The sequence below is a fragment of the Pelophylax lessonae genome (assembly GCF_965119305.1).
Source record: "Pelophylax lessonae genome assembly, chromosome: 4".
Lineage (NCBI taxonomy): Eukaryota > Metazoa > Chordata > Amphibia > Anura > Ranidae > Pelophylax > Pelophylax lessonae.
In genome coordinates this window covers 488,126,964-488,153,102 of record NC_138771.1, presented here as the reverse complement: position 1 = coordinate 488,153,102, position 26,139 = coordinate 488,126,964, and the positions used below count along the sequence as shown (strand labels likewise).

The following is a 26,139-nucleotide window of genomic DNA, read 5'->3' as shown; positions in this document are numbered from 1 at the left end:
GGAGCTTACACTCTAATGTCCCACCACAGTCACATATTATTATATATTTGTATAGCACTCTCTCTCTCTGTCTCCCCACATGATCTATTCCAGCTGCTGTGTAGTTGTGTAAATGCTGCATTGTTTAATAAAAACCTATTGAGCAATTTAAGTAAATATTTATTGCATGCAGCTTTCTCTGACCAACATTCAGGGGGAGAAACAAGATTATTTGCATGGAGAAAGTCTTATTGTTCTTAATATTCCTCTAGCAAGATAATGGGGGAACTAAGAATATCCAGAAAACGGCAGACGTTTCTCTAAAAGTAGCTTGTTAGGCGTCTTAAAGTAATTGTAAAGTCTCATTTTTTTATTAAAAAAACAAACATGTCATACTTCTCTGCTCTGTACAGTGATCTTGCACAAAGAAGTCCTGATCCTCCTCTTCTCAGGTCCCTCTTTGGTGCTGCTGGCTCCTTCCTTCTGTTGAGTGCCCCCACAGCAAGCAGCTTGCTATGGGGGCACCCAAGCCAAGCCACAGCTCCCTGTGTTCATTCAGACACTGAGCCGTGGCCCAGGCCCTACCCCTTTCTCTCCTAATTTGCTAACTGACTTTGACAGCAGCTGGAGCCAATGAGGAGGGGTGTCCTGGGCAGCCTAGACATTTCTGCAACATCGCTGGATCTAGATGAGGCTCAGGTAAGTATTAGAAGGGCTGAGGGGGGGGCTTCTGCAAACAGAAGGCTTTTTATCTGAGTGCATTAAGATAAAAAAAACTTCTAAATTTACAACCACTTCAGTTTCCTTATACTTCCTGTCCCAGAGATATAACAGGAAGTGAGAGAGAAAATCTCAACAAAATCTCATCTTGTTGTCACCAAGACCGGTGTTCCCATTAGATGTTGTTCCCTCACCTCCTGTTCAGGTGACAAAAATAAAATATTGCATTTTCCCTCCCTTTCTGTAACAGAGACTGTGGTAACAAGGACAAATAAAGAGGGTGAATCTCCCCAGCAAGGACACAGACCGCAATATGGCCTATCAATTCTAAGCGCTAAAAGAAAAAAAAAAATCCACAGACCTAAACTGGCTGTAAATTGTCCGATGCCATTTTATACATTATTGGATGGGGAAGGTTTACAGCAGGCATGTCCAACCTGCGGCCCGAGGGCCGCATGCGGCCCAGACCCTCAGGCAATGCGGCCCACTGCCTCCTGACAATTTTTTGTTTTGCTGGGGAGGAAGGAAGTCAGGTCGGGGGCATGGCCACAGCAGGTTCCAACTAACGGTAGGCAGAGGCTGTCTCAGAGGGGGGAGAGGAGCATGTGCAGTGTTTCTGACTCCTACCACCATGACCACTTCAAATCACTGAAGTGGTTAGAGTGTTCCTTTATTATTGCTCAGAAGAAGTAAACCTCTGTATACTGATTCCATTTAATTTGATCATCCTCTAGTTGTGTTAAATTAGTGCAGGGGCGCGGCAGCCCGGGAAGGGGCGCGGTGGCATTTTATTACTTATATACCGTAAGTACTGTAGTATATATTTAATATGCGGCCCGAGAAAATTTCTCTACACTCAGTGTGGCCCAGAGAAGCCAAAAGGTTGGACACCCATGGTTTACAGCTTTCTTGTGTGTAAATAGTAGATGCATCTTGGTAAAGAAAGCTGAACTCCGTCAGAAAAATTTTCATTGAAATATATTCCTCAATAGACACAATGGATATAAATCCACCTAGTGATTACCAGTTGTCTTTCTAAACCCAGATATTAAGTTGTACAAGTAGTGATCATGTCAGAAATGAGATGATGTGAATAGAGTAGAGTGGTGGGCAGCAGGCCCCACCCACTACAGGCTGCCTGCAGAAAGCTACAGGAGGGGTGGAGACAAGACCAGTCACCCTGCACAAGGAGAGAGAGCAGCAGTGATCGGTCTTTATTACAGGAAGCTCCTACACAGAGGTAAAGTTTCACACTGGATTACTGCACAGATCTGGAAGAAATGCACAAAGTACACCAATATTCATATAGGGATACACATGACTCTTGTATTTAAACAGGATTTGTTTATTCCAGAGTTCATCTTTATTCACCTACAACATGTATTTACATTTCAGATTAAATAGGAGAGATATTAGTGAATAATTGGATTTCTGTGTACCCTAATAATATATCTTGTTTTCCCTTTCAGGATGATGTCACTCAGCCACTTAACCTTTCCGCCAGGCCCAAGACCTCAGACAGCAAATCTCCTGCACCACCCACCTCCCCACACATCCCTCCAGCAAGGATAAGCAGCGGTAACAGCTCCTACAAACCGTCCATCTCCTCCACCCTCGCCAGTCCTCCTGTTAGAGTCAATTCTATAGGTGAGTTGTTTGCATGTCACTGGCCTATTCATAGGCTTTCTCAAATCTCCACAATGCCTCTTTGGTACATCTAGTATGTTACAATGGAGCTGCCAGTGTTGGTGTGAATAATGCATATTGACCATTCAGTCTGTACAGGCTCTTGAAGGGAAATTTGAAAGTGTTGCTCATTGCCAAAAAAAAAAAACCTTCTTGCCATGGAAAAACTGTTAAAGGCCTGTCACTTCCAGTTGGCTCCAACTTTTAACAGTGAAGCAATGTATGACTCGGTGTTCGAGCAAAACATTGCTACAAATATGTCCCATCCAGCATAACCTGGTTTGTGCTTCAGTAACCTCTCTGTCCCCTGTGTCCTGCCACAACTCATGAGAATCCTGTGTCACCCCATGACCCCTGTGATGCTAGAGCACCCTGTGTCACCCAGTGACCCTGGAGCATGCGGTGACCCTGGAGCATGCGGTGGATTATGCTGTGTCACCCAGTGATCCTGGAGCATGAGGTGGATTATGCTGTGTCACCCAATGATCCTGGAGCATGCGGTGGATTATGCTGTGTCGCCCAGTGATCCTGGAGCATGAGGTGGATTATGCTGTGTCACCCAGTGATCCTGGAGCAATGCGGTGTCATCCAATGACCCAAGAGCTCCCAGTGTCACTGGGAGTTCAGTGCCCCCTTTGCACCTCTGTGACAGATGTATCTCCATGCAACCTATGGTATGCTCCTGTAACTCCTAGACTGTCTTTCTCAGTGGATGCAGACCTCTGTCCGCGACAGGACACTGTTCAGTTAGGTAAAGTTCTCCTTTGTAAAGGGAAAAAACAAAAAAAAGCGCCATTTTTTAAAAAGTCTATAATTGAACAATAATCTCCAATCTCTTTGTTGCATACACAAGCAATATTGCTGTAACAAGAGACTAGAGCTTAAGTACACTCAATACTTCAGTGGATACTTCCAGAGCCCATGCAACCATTAATAAGCTAAAAAATGATGTTCTATGCAGTCAGCGATGGAGATGAAGGACACTCTTTTGCGCTGTTGTGCGTTCACTGACCTTGACCCAAAGGGCAACATCAGCGGCACAATGTGTTCTGTGATGACTCCAAAGCAGCACAGTTTTGTTAAGAACCTCATGCTCTGAACTTCCCTTTGTTGGGTAAAAAAAGGTTCCTCCCCCCCTCAGGTCAGCATGTGAATACCTGTCCTTCGTCAGCCCTCTCATCGCCTCTCGTCATCTTACCAAGACAATAGAGCACAATGCACTACACGAACATCAGTACAAGGGATCTGTGCACAAAGTGCTATTGTCGATTTTTGTTAAGTGGTGGTGTGTTTCTCTACAAGTCACAAAATGTTTTCTCTATAGTTTTTTTCCCATGTGCGGGGTTTGCCGCGCATGAGCTGGCAGGACATTCTGTGACTTTCAGTTCCTTCCACCAGATTTGGGGGCACTAATAATAGGCTAGTAATGTAACTAATATGATTTATTATGCATATTTCATTCCACACTTAGGGCTACTTTAATAAATCATAAATGAATGACATCTAGTTTTGTGCTCTACGTATTATAAACAATTGCAATGTGTCTTGAAATAAAATCCTTGCTTTCACCTTTTTTATCCTTTGCAACGTCTCAGTGCTGCTGATCTCCAGTGACCTCTTTGCAGCCACTTCCTGTCTACATGCACTTTAATGATGGCTACATGGGATTTCTCAGGGTGGGTTTTCTGCTGGTTAGATGATGGTTTTTCATCTTTTGCGCCTGTTGTGGAAAACATGTTAAAATATAGTTTTTGTGCCTAGAGTTCAGGTTTTGGTTTGGGTCTTCTAATTCTGCTAAAGTGCAAAATAGTCATATGCGACATTTCCTTTCAATCAGATCTCTAAAATCTCATAGCAGCTTTAACATGTTAATGCAATTTCAAAAGTAATTATTTATTTTTTTACATCTGCAGTTTTCAAATAATCCCCAATGACTGCTTTAAAGGTCATTGTTTAGGTTCTTTCTGTTAAGGGTGACAACCCATGTCTCTGTCTCCCACTTTTTATCCTGCATTGTCACCCTGTCACAAAGGCTTTTGATGGGGACTGCAAGCAGCCATGCTGACATACATTACACAGGCATGGTCCACTGTTGTCACCTTTAGGGTCATTTCACACTGGTACGTTTTTCCAGCATTTTTAATTTGAAAGAAAAACGCATGAAAAAAGTTTCCCTTTAAAGTCCTATGGGACTCTTTGCATCACTGCGTTATGGGTGCAGTGCGTTTTGAAAAGTCCTGCATGTTGCATGTTTGGTGTGGTTTTGAAAACCACACCAAAAACGCAGCTCCCCATTGAAATGATAGGGAATCGCTGTGAAACCTCACTGCATTTTGAGTTTTTGGTGTGCTCTTGAGTCGCATGTCCATTTTTCACAGATGCAGGCAAGCCAAAAACGCACAGGAAATGCATCTGAAACACAGCAAAAGTGATTTTGCTTCAGAGCAGTGTTAAAAGGGCCTTAGGAAACCCACCCTGAGAAATGCCATGAAGCCATTGCTGGAGTGCATGTAGACAGGACGTGGCTGCTGGAGATCAACAGCACTGAGATGCAACAAGGATGTAAAAAAAAAAAAGAAAATGTATGACAATTGTATGATATACAGTGCACAGAACAGACTAAGGCCTTGTTTGGATTTGTGGGGGGATGTCAATAATGTGCTGTTGAGCCGCCTTTTTGCCATCCCCCAAGTGCCCCCCCTTAATCTGCATTAGGCAGTGAACAGGAGTGTTTACATGCTGTGGCTGTGATGCTTAGCTTTGTGCCCGCGGCAAAGTTCCAACTTGTAATGCTACACATTCAAGTAAATGGAGAAGTACAGCAAATACTCCGCAACCTGTGCAATGCACGCGGTTGTGGTGCATTTCTCAGCAAAAATGGCGTTAAAACAGGTGGTGAGGAGGAGTCCCATCACTTCCTCACCGCCTGTCAGTAGCCTCTAGAGCAGTGGTCCTCAACTCCGGTCCTCATGGCCCACTAACAGGCCAGATTTTAAGTATTACATTGGGGAGATGCAGACTACAATACTGCAATCACTGAGCAGCAAATGAGATCACCTGTGATGTAATTTAGTTATCTTGCCAACCTGGCCTGTTAGTGGGCCCCGAGGACCGGAGTTGAGGACCACTGCTCTAGAGCATGATCCAAACGCGGATTGGGCTTCTGAGGCAAAGAAGATTTAGACGTATGTCTAAATCTACCCTACATGTCATCTTGCTAGCATTTAAGCCTTCTGTAGGGTCTTTATAAAGAGTTCCCAGTTTATGGACACCCACCACACTGGTATCACCACTTATCCCTTCAGTATAGTGCAAAAGGCGTACATAAAATGGGGCTCCTCCATTATTCATCTCACAGCGCTTTTTATAGACAGATTATGTCAAAATACAAGATGTCACTCATCTATGGGAATTCTTTTTTCATACAAAGCTAATTATTCTGCATGCAAATGACAAAACTTTGAAAAGTCTATAAGCAATTAAGATATTTTACTTTTTGCAAGAGGAAATGCAAGCAGGTGTTAATTATATAGTTTTATCGCGGCTTAGACAGCACGGCAGATTACAATGATGTCTCATTTGCGCAGCGGATACACAAACATACAATAAGAAACCCTAAACATGTTTTCCTATGTTGTCAGACTCATTGTTCCCCTGCAGTACGTCCCGTGATGGGGAGCATATGCGGCTGGTTACAGTGTATTTTGCTGCGTACCATTCCTGTTTATCCCAGCGAATCTGACTTCTTCTTATATTTTATTGGAAGACAGAGCAGTTTGTCTTAGTGCTGTTCTGTATGTTCAGGCTCTTGAAGTATCAGTGGGAAATGTTCAGGTTTAGCCTTTTTACCTGGGGAAACCATAGACACATATAGCTTTATTTGGTAACGCTCTTTATGGAGTGTTCAAGCAATGGTAACAAGCTGCTAGCACTTTGTGCATATGGGTATCCATTGGCCCATCTGATGTTTAGTTAGCAGGGAGTCTCCAAACTTTCTAAACAATGGGCCAGTTTACTGTCCTTCAGACTTTAGGAGGGTCCGACTGGCTATCGGAAGTAGAAAAGTCAGTGGGAGGAATTTCATTGGTGTTATTGGGAGGAATTGTGCTTCATCACTGGTGTCCTTTGGCCCCATTGTTGGTGTCATTGGGAAGAATTATGCCCCTTCGTTGGTGTCAGTGGAGGGAATTATACCCCAATGTTGGTATCAGTTGATGAAATAGTACCCCAAGGGCCAGATAAAAGCAAGTAAAGGGCCGCATCTGGCCCTTGGGCTGCAGTTTGGAGACCAATGTCCAAGAGGAACAAGCGCTGATAAATGGCGATTCGTGCATAACCCCTAAATGCATTGGCTATCAGCTTTTGATAGACCCCTTTATTGTGCCCCTTCATTGGTGTCAGTGGAGGGAATTATGCCCCATTGTTGATATCCGTGGATGAAATGGTACCCCAGGGGCCAGATAAAAGCAAGCAAAGGGCTGAAGCTGAATCTGGCCCCTGGGCTGCAGTTTGGAGACCGATGTGCAAGAGGAACAAACGCTGATGGAGATTTGTACATAACCCCTGAAACGCATTGGCTCAGCTTTTGATAGACCCCTTTATTGGGAAAAATAAAAATTCATGTCTGGACCAATACCATCTTAGCAGTCTCTATCAGGCAAAAGTTTGATAACAGCAAAGTTTGGCCTGACAAACACCTAGAAAGTTACACTGGACAATATTTTTATTATTCTATTGTAGTTCAGAGAAATCTTGCCATTGTTAGGCTCCATGTACACGGGACGCTGGAAATGGCCGTTTAGGAGCGATGACCCGCGTTTGGCGTTCGCGTTTTTCCATTTTAAAGGGGAATAATTTTTTTGACCTCTAGGAACAGTTCTAAACGCAAACGCCCGCTAAAGGCGGGTACAAACGCGACCGAACGGACGTTTCAAACGTCCTAAAAATTCCAGCATTCAAAGGGACTTTTAACAACGTCCCGTGTACATGGAGCCTTAACCCTTTCTTGTCTGTGGAGTAGAGAAACCTGGCGCTCCAGCTGTGCTCTGTGTTCCACCATTGTCAGTGTATACATTTCCCTGTGTGAGGTCTGATCATTGGTGAGCTCCCGGGGTCTTCACATTCCAGACAGAAAATCATCCCCGTTCTCTGCTCTTATACCTTTGATGCATTCTGTATTTATTATATATTGTAGTCTCGTCTCTCCTTCTCTGTGCTGTATTTGAAGCAGTTGGCAGAATCGTTTATTTCTGGAGGTTAACCTGATACATAATGCAGATATTAGGAGTAGCGATACTCACTTTTTTTAAAGTAGTACTAAAGGATAAATGTTTTCTACTGTAATAGATTCTCTGCTTTAAGATAAAAAATGCCCCACTATCTGTCCTACCCACCCCCATCCTTAAACACTTACCTGGCTCTTGTAACTATTCCAGCACTGGCTCCAATGCTGCACCCTTCGTTTCCTGCTTTCACAGGAGACATTGAGGGTGGGCAGGTCATAGGCTCCCACTGTTATCAGTCAAATTCCTGTTAGAAAGGGCAGGGCATACCAGTGCTGCCTGAGTCTATGGATGTATGCAGCATGGTTCCACCGGCTTGCTACGGAAAGGCACTAAAAGGAGGGAGGAGTGGACAGCAGGTACTGTCAGAAGAGTAGGAAAGTGACCATTCTGTGCAATATCTTTGTATAACAAGTATAACCTATTCACATATATATATATATATATATATATATATATATATATATATATATATATATATATAGCCTTTAGTGTCACTTTAAGGGGACATATAGGTAACTATACAAGTTTTTACTAAATAATGTCTGACATGTTACAATATACAGCAACAGCATTCTTTTTCGTATAAACTCCACCTTTTATCGTTGAAAACCATCCTTGAGCTCAAGTCCAGTGACTTTACCTAGGCAGAGATGGGGTCATCACTCTGCTGCAGGCAGGAGAAGCATTTTGCCAGTCCTTCTCGCCTTTATTGTTAATGTCACAGTAATGCCTCAAAAAAATACACTGTGTTTCCTGATAGCTGAGTACACTGTTTCTCTGAAATCAGGTCCATATGTGTAGTCCACACTTCCTCAACCAGGGTGCCTTCAGAGGCTGCTAGGGGTTTATTGACGATAGAGCAGTGGCCTACACTGATCACTAATATAAGGGGTTACCGCAAATTTTTAATATCTGTTTTTTCTGGTAATATGTATTTGTTTAATTTAATTTTATCACAAACTAGAAACTAGGAGGTTTAACTAAATCTCAATCTTTATTTATAACTCTCTCTCTACACAAAGCAAGGTCCATAAAGACATGGATGAGAGGGATTTGGGGTGGAGGAACTAGACTGGGCTTGCACAGAGTCCTGACCTCAACTCGATAGAACGCCTTTGGGATGAATTAAAGCGGAGACTGCGAACCAGGCCTTCCCATCCACATCATTGCCTGAGCTCACAAATGTGCTTCTGGACGAATGTTCAAACAATCCCATAGACACACTCCTAAAGACAGCCTTCCCAGAAGAGTTAAAGCTGTTATAGCTGCAATGGGTGGGCCAACTCAATATTGAACCCTACGGACTAAGACTGGGATGCCATTAAAGTTCATGTGTGTGTGAAGGCAGGCAATATACTGTATGTTCTGCCACCAGGTAAACCTTAAAGTATACCTAAAGCCAAAACATGTTCTAGGTTTTGGATAGAATGAAGAGGGATTAGATCACCTGTAAGGTTTTTATTGCTGTCTTGTCAGTGTTGTTTTACATAATTATTCCATTACCAAGAGGGAAAGTGAAAGGAAATCTTAAATTAAGGGTTCTCACCAGGACAGAAATGAGAGTGAAACCTTCCAGTGGGGATAATCTTTCAGGGATTCCCTCACTTTGCAGGGATTTAACCCCCCCGCATTCCTATTTTGCCCATGGGACAGGAAGTAAAGGGAACTCTGCCCAATGGGACACAGATGGCAAAAAAAAACTAACAGGGGTTATTACCCTCCCATATTCTATCCAAAAAACAAAATGTCTTTATTTATACTTTTAAGTGTATTTGAAGCCAAAATCCTTTATTTTGGATGGCAAGGATTAGGCCCTCTGTCGTTTTTTACATGGTGTCTTTGTTCTGGCTGGAGAGATTTGCCCTTTGTTTGTCCTGGTCACCATTAGATCACTGGGAGAAGATACTGCAGGTGGTTCCTAGAGGGTCGCTATCACACTCCTAACAGACTGACTCATTTTTCCTAGAGATTATTGCACACCTAAATTCCTTTTTCAAATAGGTTTGCGTAGTGAATCTAACTGTGTCAAATATGGCAGGGATCAGTGAGATATGCTCCATCCCCTTTAGAGATGCCCCAAGCTATTCAGATACTGGAGCTGTATAATCCAAACCTTGAATACCATGTTTACTGTGTCTTTGCAACATAATCCTATTATGTGTTTACATTTATTTTTGGGATATATTGACTCTGTGAACATGGACCAACATACTATAGATGCCCTTAACAGGACACCTTTTACTGCCAGAAAATGACACTTTCAAGGAATGGTTACGAGAAATGCATTCCAGATTGACAACAGAAGAGGTTGTCCATTGAAATTCCAGAAACTTTGGGCTTCTTGGAAAGAACGGATAACACCTTATAATTGGTATAATCCTTGGTATGTGCCTTAAGCCAACATCCCTGCAACTGGAGATAGTTCTAGGCCATTCTTTTTTGTCAAGGTACCTGGTGGTAAGACACACATCAGTAGACATTAAAATCCAAAATATTGCGCTAGAACGGAACAAATAGTAGTGATAGATAGAAGTCCAATGAACGAATTTTGAGCTGCTAGCACGACATCCTATTGGAATATAAACAGCAGCGCTCAAAGTATATTCGTTCAAAAAAAAAAAGTCCTCCAGTGAGATGCGACAGACACTGGAAAGAAATCCATCGGTCCACCACCAAGGGAAGCCTCTTACCAGATGTGAATGAGTTATACAGCCGTCAGAACAAACCTGTTTCTGCATACACCTCAGCCCCGCCTACATATCACTCTGTTTTGTATTATTTTTATTGAAATTCAAAAGAATACTAGGACTTGATATACCTGAAGGGTACGAGTATATTTTAATGGTTTTCTAAGTTCAGTGAGGAGATCCACAGACTTATAAGAGAAACTTCACTGAAAAGGTGAAGTTACGCTTTATGTCCTCGCCCCCCTTAACCACATTGTTATATTAAGGTGATCCGAGAAAAAGTTCAGCCCCCTTCTCTTCGCCTGCAGTTTTTTAGGACACATCACAGTTCCCAGGAGGCTGCAGGACCATTTGCAAAGCGCAGCGTGGCTCGCATATGGGCAGTGGGATATCGGGGTGACAGCTTGCTTCCTACAGTAAACATGCCAGCGCCAGGGACCTGAAGACCAGCGAAGAACCAGCCTGGGTGAGAACAGCGCTGGATCCCTGGACAGTTGTCACCAGAACTGGAATAAAGAGAAGTCTTTTAATGAGGACATCCATTTCAGTGACAACTATTCAAGAGGTTATTTCCATCACTTCCTGTTGTGTCTACAGGACAGTAATGAAGGGGAATCTTTCCAATAGATGGCATAAAAACTGGCAAGCATTTTAACTATGGTATGCTTCATCAGTATCAATAAAAAAGTCTTTAGATAAACTTTAAGTAAATAATTTTTCACAGATCATTTCCACCATCCCAAACTTTGTATAATCTGTCACTGGAATAAACTGGACAGGAAACAAAAAAATAACCCTCAAAAGGTAGGGGAGATAGAGAGATCTTCAAGCCCATTGTGGTATGGTTTAAATGCAATGCAAAATATTAAATAATGCTGAATTGCACTTTCTTTCCACTGTACTAAGTTCTTGCCATGGCCAGGTATTATACTGATCTTCAAAATCAGGCCTCCGAGTACATTTTTTTTTTTTATCTGCCTGTTCATATGATGTGTATAGTGCCGGGAATGTTGGGGTGCAGAGATTAGCAGTGCCTCAGTCGTTATCCATGGTGCTGAATCCAGAGGGTCCCTAGGAGAGCCTGGAACCACAGGCGAGGATTGTCTAACATCTGTACTAATGACCTCTCGCATCTCAGACACTTCATGGCGAGTCCAAACTCCTCGACCTAGTTCCTCTATTTCTGTGCTCCTCTCACAAATCTGTTTGAGAGCCGAGCAGATTAATTTCTCTTCTTAAAGATTTAATTCATTGCAGCTTGGAATCTCCTTGTGTGAGCGTTGTGAAACTTGCAGGCAGAAAAGTCCTTGCAGCGGGGTTTAGCTCAACTAATCTGACACCGTTTTTTCCTCTCTGCTCATTGATCTTTAAATCATCGAGACAATGTTTTTCCTTTTTTTTCTGTTCATGTTTTTGGCAGCGATTGGATCAGATAGAGGTTCCCGGTAATACAGCCGAGGATGGTGTAATCTGATGCGATTAGGCAAGGCTCTTTGCAAACACGACTTTTATAATTGACACAAAGGGAGAGTATTAATAACACATTGGGCAGGCAGCAGCTAGCCATTTTAGATTCCCTTTCTTTAATCTCAGTGTTTTTCAACAAATCATGGGATTTAATCGCGTGTTTTGGCAGATTAAAGGACTTACGGGCCAGATGTTTTTTGTTCTAAAAATGGATTAGGTTGTAAAGTTTTTTTGGAATCCACAGAACGTGTTCCGGCAAGCCGGTCATTTTTGTGTGCGATTAGCAGCTGCCTTCTGTCGACAATCCCCCCCCCATCTGTTGTGGCCTCGGCGACGATTCGAGATGCACTTTCTCTCTGTTGCCATTCTTATCTGTTTGTTTGTTTTCTTACTCCTCGCTCAAGTTTGTTTTCTGACATGTCACGAAATGATGACAGCTCGGTGTATGAATAGATTGGAGAGTGGCTGATTCATCTTAAGTGATCTGAAGCACGTTTCAGCAGAATCTCCTGGACCCGGCTCATGGTGCGAGGCATAGGGTGGGCCAAAGAGCGACAGAATGGAGTGGGTATTAATTGCTGCATGAAAAAGGGAAAGTTTTGCTCATTGTCATTGTGACTCCAAGTATGTGACTAATTCAGAAATAATTTTTTTTTTCCTGCTTAGTCTGTTTTTTATTAAGTCCTTCCACACAGACTTATTGATTTATACTGTTTTGCACAACATAATGTATCTGGAGAGTGGACAATGTCACTTCTGTATTATATACTGTATAACTTATATCTGGAGAGCGATGATGTCACTTCTGTATAACATATCTGGAGAACGGTGATATATTTTCTGTGGCATTAACCTTCATAGTTCTCTGGATATACTATACATAATTGACATCACCACGCTCAGGATACTGGTTATAACTTGTATCTGGAGAGCAGTGATGTCACTCCTGTGTAATATATGTTCTGTCTGAAGAACAGTGATGTTTCTCCTGGAAAAAAAAATGAAAACACTCCCTCTAACCCTTACTTTCTCTTTATCAGATATCTTATCCTCCATTACGTCAACGGGGTACTTAAATGATCATGATGCAGTGACGAAGGCCATCCAGGAAGCACGGCAGATGAAGGAGCAGCTAAGGCGGGAACAGCAAGCCCTAGACGGAAAGGTGGCGGTTGTAAACAGCCTGGCACTCAACAACTGCCGGACAGAGAAGGTGAGTGAAGAGCAGAGCCTTCTCCAAACCTCACTCAACTTAAAATAATCACATTGTGCAAATCTGCTGCCAAAATCTGCCACTTAATTCCCCACGTTCCTGGTTGCCATTACAAATTATGGTTCTTTTTGGACGATTTGAGTTCTTTGAAATATCTGGGTTGCTTCACAGAAAAGCCGGCATGTTAGTGAGATCAGAGAGGGATTTGTGATATAATGCCGTCCTCTCTAGGAATAGAAGCTTAGCCGGTACTTGGCTGATCTCTGGTGGGGCTTAAACCGCAGCGATATGTCAGGCGGCGAGGGGCTGTGCCACCATTCTATAGCCACCCTGACAAGCTGTGTTATCCCACTAAATACCCAAACTTATTACAAGCCGAGTCCTCTCAGCTAATGACAGCTATATATTAATTAGACGTGGAGCTCGACGGACGGACTGACATCAGGATAGATACAGCGAAAATTCCATCAGAGTTTAAGACACTTTGATGTGAGGGATGGATGTTCAATTTGCATTTCTATTGTTAAACTGATTTGGCTTTTATCGTGCAAAGCTTTTCACCTCCCAGTTTAAACGATTATAAAAAGTTTTTTTCTCTAGATTTTGAACAAGTTTCTAAGCATTCTGTAAATGTTCACTTCATATGGCCAGTCCCTCCTTTTTTAATTATTTTTTTTTATTATTTAAAGAAATTATTTTCCAGAGATTTTAACAGCAATACAAAATATAATCAAGAACCAAATGTTTTCTAGATAGGAACATAGGCCTTTTTAATACGGGTGTAGTACAGAGTAGGCCCACGCAAGAGCCGTGTTTACTAGTGATCGACTGATATCCGGTTTTTGTTGCCGATACCGATATTTTGGCGATTGCATATCGTATCGGCTGATATTGGCCGATATTTTCATACATTTAAAAAACATTATTTTTTTTTCCTTGACAGGACTTTTGTGGAGGGATCTGGGGTCTGAAAGACCCCAAACCCCTCCTCTGCACTTAAAAGCATTCAAAACACCAAGTTTGGCTGTTTTTAATGCTGTCATTTTTTTTAATCTGGAGCCAGTACCTGGAAGTGATGTCATGACATCACTTCATTGCTTATATCTTTCATTTGTACATATGTGAGTGGCATATTCAATAACATTTGTAAATGGAATTATGCTATGTGACATCATTTTACCCTTACATTTACCCTTACAATATTTGGAATATTGGCAACATCAGCCAGTTCCGGGGCCGATACAGATATATCGGCAAAAGTCAATATTGGCCTTCCTGATAATCGGTCGATCCCTAGTGTTTACCCACATGGGGATGCACATGTGTTCATGTCAATTGGGATGCAGCAGTTGCATGGACATCACATTGTTTGCGTTCAGGGCTGTGCACCTGCACCCACATGGATGTCAAATAGGCAGCAATGACTTTGTCTATGCAGCTGCTGCATCCCAATTTTATATGAATGGGAATGCCTGCAGGGGATGCAGGGAATCACCTGTACAACCCTGTGTCTGTATTAAGAGAAAAAGTCTGCATATGGTAATCATTTTAGGAGACATTTTTGGATACGGGATTGCAGAAGAGGTGCAATGGGATAGGTGGCAGTAAGCTGGATTATTATATGTACAGTGGCACAAGGATTGGGTATGGGTGGATTGGTGGAGGGAGCCGGTACGGTAAGGAAGAGGGGGCTGGGGGATATGTGGTAAGGTATGCAGAAGTAAAGCAGTCCCGTTATAGGAGAGGGGAGTGGGGAGATAGGTTAAAGGTTAAGTTGAGTGCTGCTCACCACAGGGCTCAGCCTTTGTTGGGAAGAAAGGGATCCAGTTGATTTTTCTGAAGCTCAGGTAAGGGCTGTGGCCAGAACCTCTTCTGTTTCATTCATCTGTCTGTATATGTGTTCACATTCACCAGTTTCTGGGCCCCACTAAATCTGTGTAATCCCACATACATTATATGTAAGTATTTCTCAATCTCTGCAAGATTGTTAACATGGCCTTACCCTACCATTTTATTATAGGGGCCCTGTGTAAAGAAAACATACATGATACAGCCCTTCATGTGGTGTTTGATGCCACTGTAAGGATACAAATGTTGTCATTCCATGTGGGCTGGACATTTATCTCAGGCACCAAGTACTCTGATTGGTCAACTGTGCCGTTATCCACTAGATATGGTAATAATCTTTTCCCAGTTTGGAACAGGCAGCCTAACGTTTACATCCATGAGCTTACATTAGCTTGGGACTCAGACATTGGACTCAAATGGCAGTGTCCACAAAGTGAATTCAAGTATCATCACTTGGAGACATATTCCAGCAATCTGTAAATTATGTGTCATATATTAGTAAATTCAGAAATACGCTGTAAACCAGAGGGTAAATCAGATCTGTAAACCAGTTCTGGACCAGAAGGATTTATCCCCTTAATGACCAGGCCATATTTTGCGATTTGGCCTGCGTTATTTTAACGGAAAATTGTGCAGACGTGCGACACTGTACTAAAATAAGATTGATGTCCTTTTCTTCCCACAAATAGAGCTTTCCTTTGGTGGCATTTGATCACCTCTGCGATTTTTATTTTTGCAGCTATAAATAAAAGAAGAGCGACAATTCTGAAAAAAAAAAACTAAATTTTTCACATTCTGCTATATAAAATCCCCCCAAAAAAATTTAAAAATCAAAATTTTCATCCTTTTAGGCCAATTAGTATTTTGCCACATATTTTTGGTAAAAAAAAATCACAATAAGCGTATTTTGAGTGGTCTGCGCAAAAGTTATTGCGTCTACAAAATAGGGTAAATGTAATTTTTATTTATTTATTTTTTTACTAGTAATGGCGGTGATCTGCGACATTGCGGTGGACAGATCAGCCCCTAACTGACATTTTTGACACTTTTGGGGGGACCAGTGACATTACTACATTAATCAGTGCTAAAAGTATGCACTGTTACTGTAATAATGACATTGGCAGGGAAGGGGTTAACCTAGGGGTGATCAAAGGGTTAAGTGTGAGCCTGGGGGGGGGGGGGGGGTGTTTACTAACTGTATGGGGGATGGGCTTGTGAAATGATCATAGAGACCTGTGATCCTATATGGAAGAAACACAGGCGCTCTGTGATCATTTCAGAGAAAACGGTCTGTTGTGTTTACAACAGCTGCCCATTCTTCTCTCTCAGCGGGGAGTGATCGCGGGTGCCCAGCGGCAATTGCCCCCCTGCACCATGTGCACGACCGACGTAGAGCTACATCGTTTTGTGCAGCCGAGCCGGCAAAACTGCGGTAGTCGAACGGCAAGTGGTTAAAGTGGACTTTGTAGCTTTGCAAGTCTGCATAAATAAATCTATGACCTATCAAAATATACAGCTACAGTATAATTTTTCAGAAAAGCTCCACCTTTTATCATTAAAATGTTTGCGCTCCAGTCGGTAACTTTGCCTAGGTGATGTCATCAGTCTGCTGCAGACAGGAAGAAGCATTTCCTATGTCCCTTCTCCCTCAGTGATCAGACTGCAACATTGTAAGTTAGTAGTAAGTCACAAGATATGAGGCTTCAGCACAGGCTGATCTGTGTCAGACACTTGTGAGCACAGCAAAGAACTGCATAGGCACCAGGATTTATCTGATTCTTTTATCTCTGAGCCGTTATTGAAGTCCAGGAAGTATATGGTGATCTCTGGGAGAGGTTCTAAATACCTGGAAGTGTTAAACAGACTGACACATTACTGGACATGAAGTATATATTTAATGAGAGGTCATATTTGTTCCGGACTTGATGAAAACATTTTTTTAGGGTTAGTAATTGTAAAGGCACAGTTTTTCTTTTTTAATAAGAGACATGTTATATTTGCTTGCTCTGTGCAATGGTTTTGCACAGAGCAGCCCCGATCCTCCTCTCCTCAGGTGCTCTGCCAACCCTTCTGGCCCCTTCCCCTTGCTGAGTGCCTCCATAAGACACACAGAACAAGGCTCGGAACCGCCCACAGCTTCCTCCTCTTTGGTTGTGATTGACAGCCGCAGGAGCCAATGGCATGCATTAAGGTAAAAACCTTCTTTAAAGTCCCTGTCTAGAGCAGGAGTGATGCTGGCACTGCAGACAGCACAGTGCTCACTTGGAACCGCTTATCGACTTCCTGCACTTCGCAGGTTGACGATGTAAGCCTTGTAGGTGCTCTCGTGTGCGGGCAGCGGGCCGTATAAACAGTGTATTATAGCGGAAGACGTGATCACAGGCACAAAGGAATTTATATTCAAATATTTAAGCATTCTTGAAAAGGCGCTCGGAGCAGAAATTCCTCTTTCGCTGCTCCCCGTGTAGAAAAGGTTTTTAATGCTCAGCCAGATGCTAATGTAAAGTGACTGGAGCTGTTCTTCGGCAGCGTAGCTAAATTGCCGTTATTTGTTAAGCGCCTTGAATTCATCCACGGGGGCAGCAGTTGGTTGCATTCACAGAGCATCTGTAGCCGCTTTTATTATTTTATTTTATTTTTTTTTTAATCTTCTAGAGCAGAGGCAACCTTACCCCCCCCTCCTCCCTTCCCCGCGTGCTAACTGGGAATTATCAAGTGACAACCGACCAAATCGTTTTAGACAGCCGCTCTTCACCCGACTCCTATGTAGTTCTAGCGAGGGTCTCGTGGTTGGGCGTAGGGGCCCATTAAAAGCTTTTTTCATGGTACGGAAGTTTGAGAAATTGCGGGCGACCCCAGGAGCGTGCTGTTTAACTGCCGTTACAGTGCAGTCATCTAGACGGGGGGCCATAATTGGGCTGACAGGCTTCGCCCTGGACGGAAATACATTATAATAATGTGGAGAGGCTCTGTCATGGTACAGGTAGTTAATCTTCCAGATCAGCTTTTGCTCCTGCTTCTGTCTTCTGCCAGTTGCCAGTTCTCTTAGTTACCAGTGTGTGTACCTGCTTACTTGTCACTGTTACCTAAACTACTCTCGCTCAACTAATCCCTGGCTAGTTACAGCTTGGAGGAAGTACTGGGTGGGGGATGGTGGTGATAAGGGAGTTTTGTTCTACAGGAATTTTTTTTCTCAGATGCTCAAACCTCCATAATCCTGCAGCCAAAATATTTTGGCCACAGCTGAAAGTAGTTTGGGGATGCAGCCTTGCGGAGATAAGTGGGATTACGAGTCAAGGTTAGTGGAGAGATGCTATTTGTCATTCTAGAGAGTTTACAGGAAAATCTTCTCACAGCTTTGTGCTTCTTTGATGTCTGATAGACATCAAATTTATTGTCAAGAAAGAGTCCCAGCTTAACTAAGGCTGGCCATACACGGAGAAAATTTCCGTGGTTGCAGGAAAAAAGTTCACTCGATTCCCCTATCAACACAGACAGTGCTCATGCGGGAATACCTCCTGCCGAGCCATTGTCTTCTCACAGCAGGAGGAGGGGGGGATGCAGAGGAAGTCATCCCTGCTGGTAGAATACCGTGATTATTGCTAGTGGTTAGAGCAGCCGCTAGCGATAATTGTAGGTAAAACCCTGCAGGCTGGTTGTACCCAAGCTGATCGAGCAGTCAACTTGGTACATTCAGCCTGCCCATACACGGCTCGAATCTCAGTTTGTTTCTGCTGAACAAGAGCAATCCAGTATATCCTTCCATTCACACTGAACAGCATGGATGGAGGAATCTCCTGCCAGCTATTGTATTCTGACAGTTGACACACATTACTGTCAATACCTGAGCAGTGACTGTATCTGATTGGAGACAGGAACTGTTCACCTGACAACTTCTCATCCAGCTCCTTGAATTGAAAAATTTACTTTTGTAGTATTGGGCTATGCTGACATTGCCACCCACTGCTCAAATTTTGTCCAATTCAGCAGCAAACAGGTGAGATTTGAGCCGGGTCTGGCAGGGTTAAGAGAAGCTATGTGAATTTTTAATAAAAAGATCACTTTCTAATCACAGCAGATTTACAGTGACAAAAAAATTTACACAACTGTAATTTTGGACTGTTTCCTGATAAACCAGTTTCTCTTTTGGGTTTGTTTTTGGATAATTTAAGATGAGAGTAAAGCTTATCATCATCCTCATCTGACACCATCCTGCATATTTGTGCTCATTTTCTGCAGAGAAAGCCAAATTGTATAGAAATGATTATTATATAAACTCTGAACAAAGATTTGGCCCAAAGTTTTCAGAGAGTCCCTTTATCCAATTGGATATTCTGTAAATAAAGATTTTATTACTTTCTTACCTATTGAGGGACACGGGAAGTCATCTACTGTTGAGTTTTACTGCTGCTTAGAGGAGGATAACCCATTAGTAGTTGCCAACCTGTGTCCCTCAGCCGAATCCAAAAAAGGCATTTTGTGGAGCACAAAAATTCCTTTTATTGTAGATTTGGTCTCTAGGTGGGAAATTACAGGACAATCTTTATTTTCTCATTCTCCCTTTCTCAGGCTGCATAAATATTTGTCAGCATTGATATGTCTAGATTATTTGGCCTGAAGATAAGTGGAACAGCTTAGAATTTTTTTTCCTCGATTCTCCTGACAGTCTGAAGCCCAACGCTCTGTTTCCATCTAATTTTAACTGTTTGGGCGGCTGCCAGAGGACTCCATCTGCGGAGGTGTGCGCAAGATGGACCCCGATTCCCACTAGTCTCCCTTCCCTCATACGAAGAACAGCGCCACATACAGTTCTAGATGTTTTTCTGAGTTGGAGGCTTGCTTCCTTCATTGGCCTCCCGCTCCCATACGTTTACAGCTGTGCGCCTCCGATGGGCAGTGGACCTATTTTCACAGATGGTCAGTAAAGTACGTCGCAGCCCTGTCGCTGTGCCTCGTTTTTCATCATGCCATAAGTTCCAACTAATGAGAGCCCACGCACGCCAGAGACTGATTATGTGTGAGCGTGCAGGCCTCGAGAATGATTTAATTTTATTTTTCTAATGACAGCAATGTAAAGATATAAGCGGCAGCCCAGCAATAACTTGTAGCAGAGGCTCAGTCACCACATTCATTTTATTTCCTGCCAGGACTTTAGTTACACTCCAAAATTGTATTGACTCTTTCAGGCCAGGGCTGCCGAAACACACCAGAGGTCTGAGGGGTCCTCCTGTCTCCTAATGCTGACTCGTAAAATCTCAGCAGTAACTGAAATAATAAACACACATAGTGGAATTATATACTGTATGTACAGTAAAAAGAATATTAAAGATGTAATGATTACCATCGCTGTAAATCATAGGTTCGTAATTGTTATTGTTTTTATACTTTTGTATTCTACTACTAGTATATTGGATTAGTAAAAAAAAAAGCAATAACTAACATTTATTTCTGTATTGAGAAAGATGCACACCACGCATACTTTCATTATTATACATTTTGATAGCTCTGACATATTCCGCAGTGCTGTACAGAGAACATTTATCCAGTCACAGAGAAACGTATCCTCACCACAGTCAATGCATTATTAATATTATTATTATTATACATTTATATAGCTCTGATATATTCCGTAGTTCGGTTTAAAGAACACTGAGCCAGTCACATCAGTCTCTGCACCAGAGGAGCTTACACTCTAATGTTCTCACCACAGTCGAACACTAATATAAATTTTTATAGCTCTGATACATTCCACAGTGCTGTACAAAAACACTAAGCCAGTCACATCTGCACCAGAGGAGCTTACACTCGAATGTCCTCACCACAGTCACACACTATTATTATTATACATTTATGTAGCTCTGACACATTCCACAATGCTGTACAAAAACACTAAGCTAATCACATCACTCTCAGCACCAGAGGAGCTTACACTCTAATGTCCTCACCACAGTCGAACACTAATATAAATTTTTATAGCTCTGATACATTCCACAGTGCTGTACAAAAACACTAAGCCAGTCACATCTGCACCAGAGGAGCTTACACTCGAATGTCCTCACCACAGTCACACACTATTATTATTATACATTTATGTAGCTCTGACACATTCCACAATGCTGTACAAAAACACTAAGCTAATCACATCACTCTCAGCACCAGAGGAGCTTACACTCTAATGTCCTCACCACAGACACACTATTATTACTATTATACATTTATATAGCTCTGACATATTACACAGTGCTGTACAAAAAACACTAAGCCAGTCACATCTGCACCAGAGGAGCTTACACTCTAATATCTTCACCACAGTCACACACTATTATTACTATTATACATTTATATAGCTCTGACATATTACACAGTGCTGTACAAAAAACACTAAGCCAGTCACATCTGCACCAGAGGAGCTTACATTCTAATGTCTTCACCACAGTCACACACTATTATTATTATACATTTATGTAGCTCTGACATATTCCACAGTGCTGTACGAAAAACACTGAGCTAATCACATCAGTCTCAGCACCAGAGAAGCTTAGCCTGACACATTATTATTATTATTATTATTATTAATTTATGTAGCTCTGACTTTTTCCACAGTGCTGTACAAAGAACACTGAACCAGTCACGTCTGCACCAGAAGAGCTTCCACTCTATTGTCTCACCACATTCACTCAGTAATATTATTAATATACATTGATAACTGACAATTTGTCTGTACAGAGAACAGTCACACATTGGTATGATTATAATTACACTGTCAGGGTACTGTACATCTTATTATTTAGTAAGTTAAATATAGTAATGTGTGCTAAAATGAATAGGTTGTCTTTATGCACTATATAGCAGATCTCGATCCCTGTAATGTGATAGTGGAGCACCCCTGGTGGTTAGATGGGGAAAATGTTAAACTGCCTGTTAGTCTGACAGTACAGGATCTTCTGGCAAAGAGTGAGCCCAGCTGTGTGTGCAGTAATTTAATGATTAAAAAAAAAAAAACGCATTATGTAGACACTTATAAATTTATATAATTTAGTGGTCATACAAAAGTTTGTTTCCTTGTGGTAGAATCTTGCTGGGGACAGACGGTGGCTTACTGCATGGTATTGTAGGACTGGCTTGACTGCACTGGCCAACCGCTTTTTGTAGAAATTCCATCCATATCTACGGTATCCACCACATACACTGTACAGTTGTCGCCAGAAAAAATCCAAAACCTTAAAAATGGAAAAAACAAAGGGGGGGGGGGTTCACCGTCATCCTCAGCGCCTCACAGAAGCCCACACAGAGGCCTCACTCATCAGTAATTTAACGATGTATCTGGATATAGTGGGAGGATTATTGTCCTTTATCTGTGGAAGATTCCAGATACTGGGTGGAGGGGGGGTTAACACACTCCGTCATGTCTTCATTCTTCAGTAATAAAAAGATAACTAATTAATCATTAAAACCTCAAAAGGTCTTTTCATCCTCTCTGGTGGTCTGTCGTCTGCACAGCTTTTGCTGGAATAATAGAAAGTTATAAAAGCGCCATCGGGGAAGAGGAAAGCAGCAAGCGAGAGTGCACAATATGTTTCATTTCACTCTTCCAATGACTTTTGTCTTGGAGGAGAGGAGCGCCAAAGGTACAAGTCTTGGCGGCAATATCTGCTGCTCTTTGAAGAGAGTTCTAAATGCTTTAGAGCGGCCGTTCAGCAAAGTTATGCAAACAGAATGGCGCAGTGCCTCCGTGAAGGTGTGTTCTAGCTGGATCAATGTTACCTGCTTGGCGGGAGGAAGACGTTTGAGCACCTTCAATGATGGAGTCTGAATTGAAGGGAAAATTAGTGCACATATTTCTGAAGGAACTGACAAACAAAAATTACAAAATATACAAATACATAGTCTTTTTGAATTACAATTTTCCTAAATATTGCATGTTTGTTACTTGTGGGAGGAGCAGAGACACAAACTACTGCAGGAAAATATCACCCTGGTGGGAGGGGCAGAGACCCAAACTACTGCAGGGAAATCTCACCATTGTGGCAGGGGCAGAGACACAAACTACTGCAGGGAAATATTACCATTGTGGGTGCGGCAGAGACACAAACTACTGCAGGGAAATCTCATCATTGTGGGAGGGGCAGAGACACAAACTACTGCAGGGAAATATTACCATTGTGGGAGGGGCAGAGACACAAACTACTGCAGGGAAATCTCACCATTGTGGGTGCGGCAGAGACACAAACTACTGCAGGAAATCTCACCATTGTGGGAGGGGCAGAGACACAAACTACTGCAAGGAAATCTCACCATTGTGGGTGGGGCAGAGACACAAACTACTACAGGGAAATATTACCATTGTGGGTGCGGCAGAGACACAAACTACTGCAGGAAATCTCACCATTGTGGGAGGGGCAGAGACACAAACTACTGCAAGGAAATCTCACCATTGTGGGTGGGGCAGAGACACAAACTACTACAGGGAAATATTACCATTGTGGGCAGGGCAGAGAGACAAACTACTGATGGGAAATCTCACCATTGTGGGAGGGGCAGAGACACAAACTACTGCAGGGAAATCTCACCATTGTGGCAGGGGCAGAGACACAAACTACTGCAGGGAAATATTACCATTGTGGGTGCGGCAGAGACACAAACTACTGCAGGGAAATCTCATCATTGTGGGAGGGGCAGAGACACAAACTACTGCAGGGAAATATTACCATTGTGGGAGGGGCAGAGACACAAACTACTGCAGGGAAATCTCACCATTGTGGGTGCGGCAGAGACACAAACTACTGCAGGAAATCTCACCATTGTGGGAGGGGCAGAGACACAAACTACTGCAAGGAAATCTCACCATTGTGGGTGGGGCAGAGACACAAACTACTACAGGGAAATATTACCATTGTGGGCAGGGCAGAGAGACAAACAACTGCAGGAAATCTCACCATTGTGGGAGGGGCAGAGACACAAACTACTGCAGGAAATCTCACCATTGTGGGTGGGGCAGAAACACAAACTACTACAGGGAAATATTACCATTGTGGGCAGGGCAGAGAGACAAACTACTGATGGGAAATCTCACCATTGTGGGAGGGGCAGAGACACAAACTACTGCAGGGAATTCTCACCATTGTGGGAGGGGCAGAGACACAAACTACTGCAGGGAAATCTCCCCATTGTGGGAGGGGTGAAGACACAATCTACTGCAGAGAAATCTTACTATTGTGGGAGGGGCAGAGACACAAACAATTGCAGGGAAGTCTCACCATTGTGGGAGGGGTGAAGACACAAACTACTGCAGGGAAATCTCACAATTTGAGTTGTATCTTTGTGGTATTTGTCTTCTCTAATATTGTGACTTTTATTTATTTTTGGTCCCTCCAGGTCTAATTTTTGCTCTCCTTGATATCTGTATTTTAAATGATTTCCTGTTCCTAGTATTATTATCTCATGTCAGGGCTGACTGGTATAGTTTTCCTGCAATGTGTTATGTGAGACCTCCAACCGTCCCTGTAGCGACACATCACATCATACATTTCCTCCTTCTGATCTGTAACAGCTGGTGACTCTGCTGAGCTGCTGCCACAATATCAGAAATATTTGCTTGTGATTTCATAGTGGGCGTCCTGAGCCACCCATAACTAATTAGTGATCTTTATGCCGAATCTGCCTGCCAATTACAAGACATTAAACAGATTTTATTGGCTTTCGGATCGGCGTCTAAATCAGCGTGACACAATTAATTTCTTGGATGACATATGACTCAATGATCGGTGTCCTTCATTCTACCTGGATGTCCTCAAGGTTTCTAAAAGAGACAGAAAGACAGATTGTAACAACGTGATTCATCGGTCTTTGCCATGGTGAGGGATGTAAATACCTGTTTGACCGAATATGGAGGACATGTCTGTCTTCACTTTCTAAATCTTAGTAATTAATACAACTCCACCTCTGTGAATACAGACTATAGTCATGGAATTTAACATTTCAAATCATGTTGTTGACCCCCAAGCAGCCTCTTGAGGAAACACATCACAGTATCATTTGTATATGTCAATACATATATAAGTTAACACTGATTTGGGGTCCACATAGACTAAAAGAGTTCGTAAGGTGTGAAAAATCCACGTCTTTGGCTCCACCTCCTCCTTGTGAGTCATACAAAAATAGAAGACACTTGGCACCCCTCGATTCCTTAGAAATATGTATGTTTATCTCCACTGGATGGTGCTGTGCATATAGAAAGTGTATGATCTGTAGTAATAATAGGACGTGGGAATGTTGGAATTTGCACAATAAACTTCCATCAAATATAAGGGAGGGCTCATATGTTGACAACAAATTGTTCTGGTTGCCAGGTTTCCTGGTCAAACATTGTGCTGGATGCAGGAAGTCCTGCCATGATACAGGGCACATGGACTTTTCTGTGTGCTAAGATTACTGATTATAGTGTCTTTGTTTTGTATTGTTCTTGTATTGTTCTCTGTTTTACAATACCTACAGTATTTATTTTATTCTCGTCCCACAGGACAAGTCGTCCCTAGATTGTCTGTCGCAGCAGATGGCGGTCAAGCAAAACGACGATGGAAAGTTCAGCCACAGCATGATGGATTTTAATTTGAGCGGAGACTCTGATGGTAAGTACTTACTTTACCTTGACAATAATGGTGTAGATCATTCACACTGCACACTGGATTTCTCACTCCTCTGCTGATTTTGCTGTATCAATGACTTAGCAGCACAAATCAAAAAATATGTTACGGCACTAGAAGATAACAACTATGGGGTGTGGGGGGGTTGGGGAGATTTTACCTATGTTAGCCAGCACAAGGGGCATTTTTGGTTTAAATGGAAGTAATGCCCCTTGTGCTATTTTTTTTTTAAGTTTTTAAAGGAGTTGTAAAGGCAGAAGGTTTTTATTATCTTAATCCATTCTATGCATTAGGATAAAAAGCCTTCTGTGTGCAGCAGCCACTCCAATACTTACTTGAGGTCCCTCTCTGTCCAGCGATGTCCACGAGTCTCTCAGCCATCCGAGATTCTCCCACCGGAATGGCTGAAACTGCCGCTGCGGTCAATCAATTTAGCTAGCCAATCAGGGGAGAAAGGGGGCAGGGCTGGGTCGGGCTCTGTGTCTGAATAAACACAGAGAGCTGTGACTCAGCTCGGGTGCCCCCATAGCAAGCTGCTTGCTGTGAGGGGCACTTAACAGGAAGGAGGGGCCAGGAGCACAGAAGAGGGACCCGGGAAGAGGAGTATAGGG

General features: G+C 42.6%; 1 protein-coding gene across 7 annotated transcripts in view; it reads left to right on the top strand.

The window, feature by feature from the left end:
• SOX5 (SRY-box transcription factor 5) overlaps positions 1-26,139 on the top strand; it is a 326,784-nt gene that overhangs the window by 289,661 nt on the left and 10,984 nt on the right. For all 7 annotated transcript variants that reach the window (XM_082256133.1, XM_082256136.1, XM_082256134.1 and 4 more), the window contains 3 exons: positions 2,169-2,346; positions 12,865-13,037; positions 25,405-25,513. In XM_082256133.1, the coding sequence (XP_082112259.1) occupies positions 2,169-2,346; positions 12,865-13,037; positions 25,405-25,513 (460 nt within the window). The remainder of the gene's footprint in view (positions 1-2,168; positions 2,347-12,864; positions 13,038-25,404; positions 25,514-26,139) is intronic.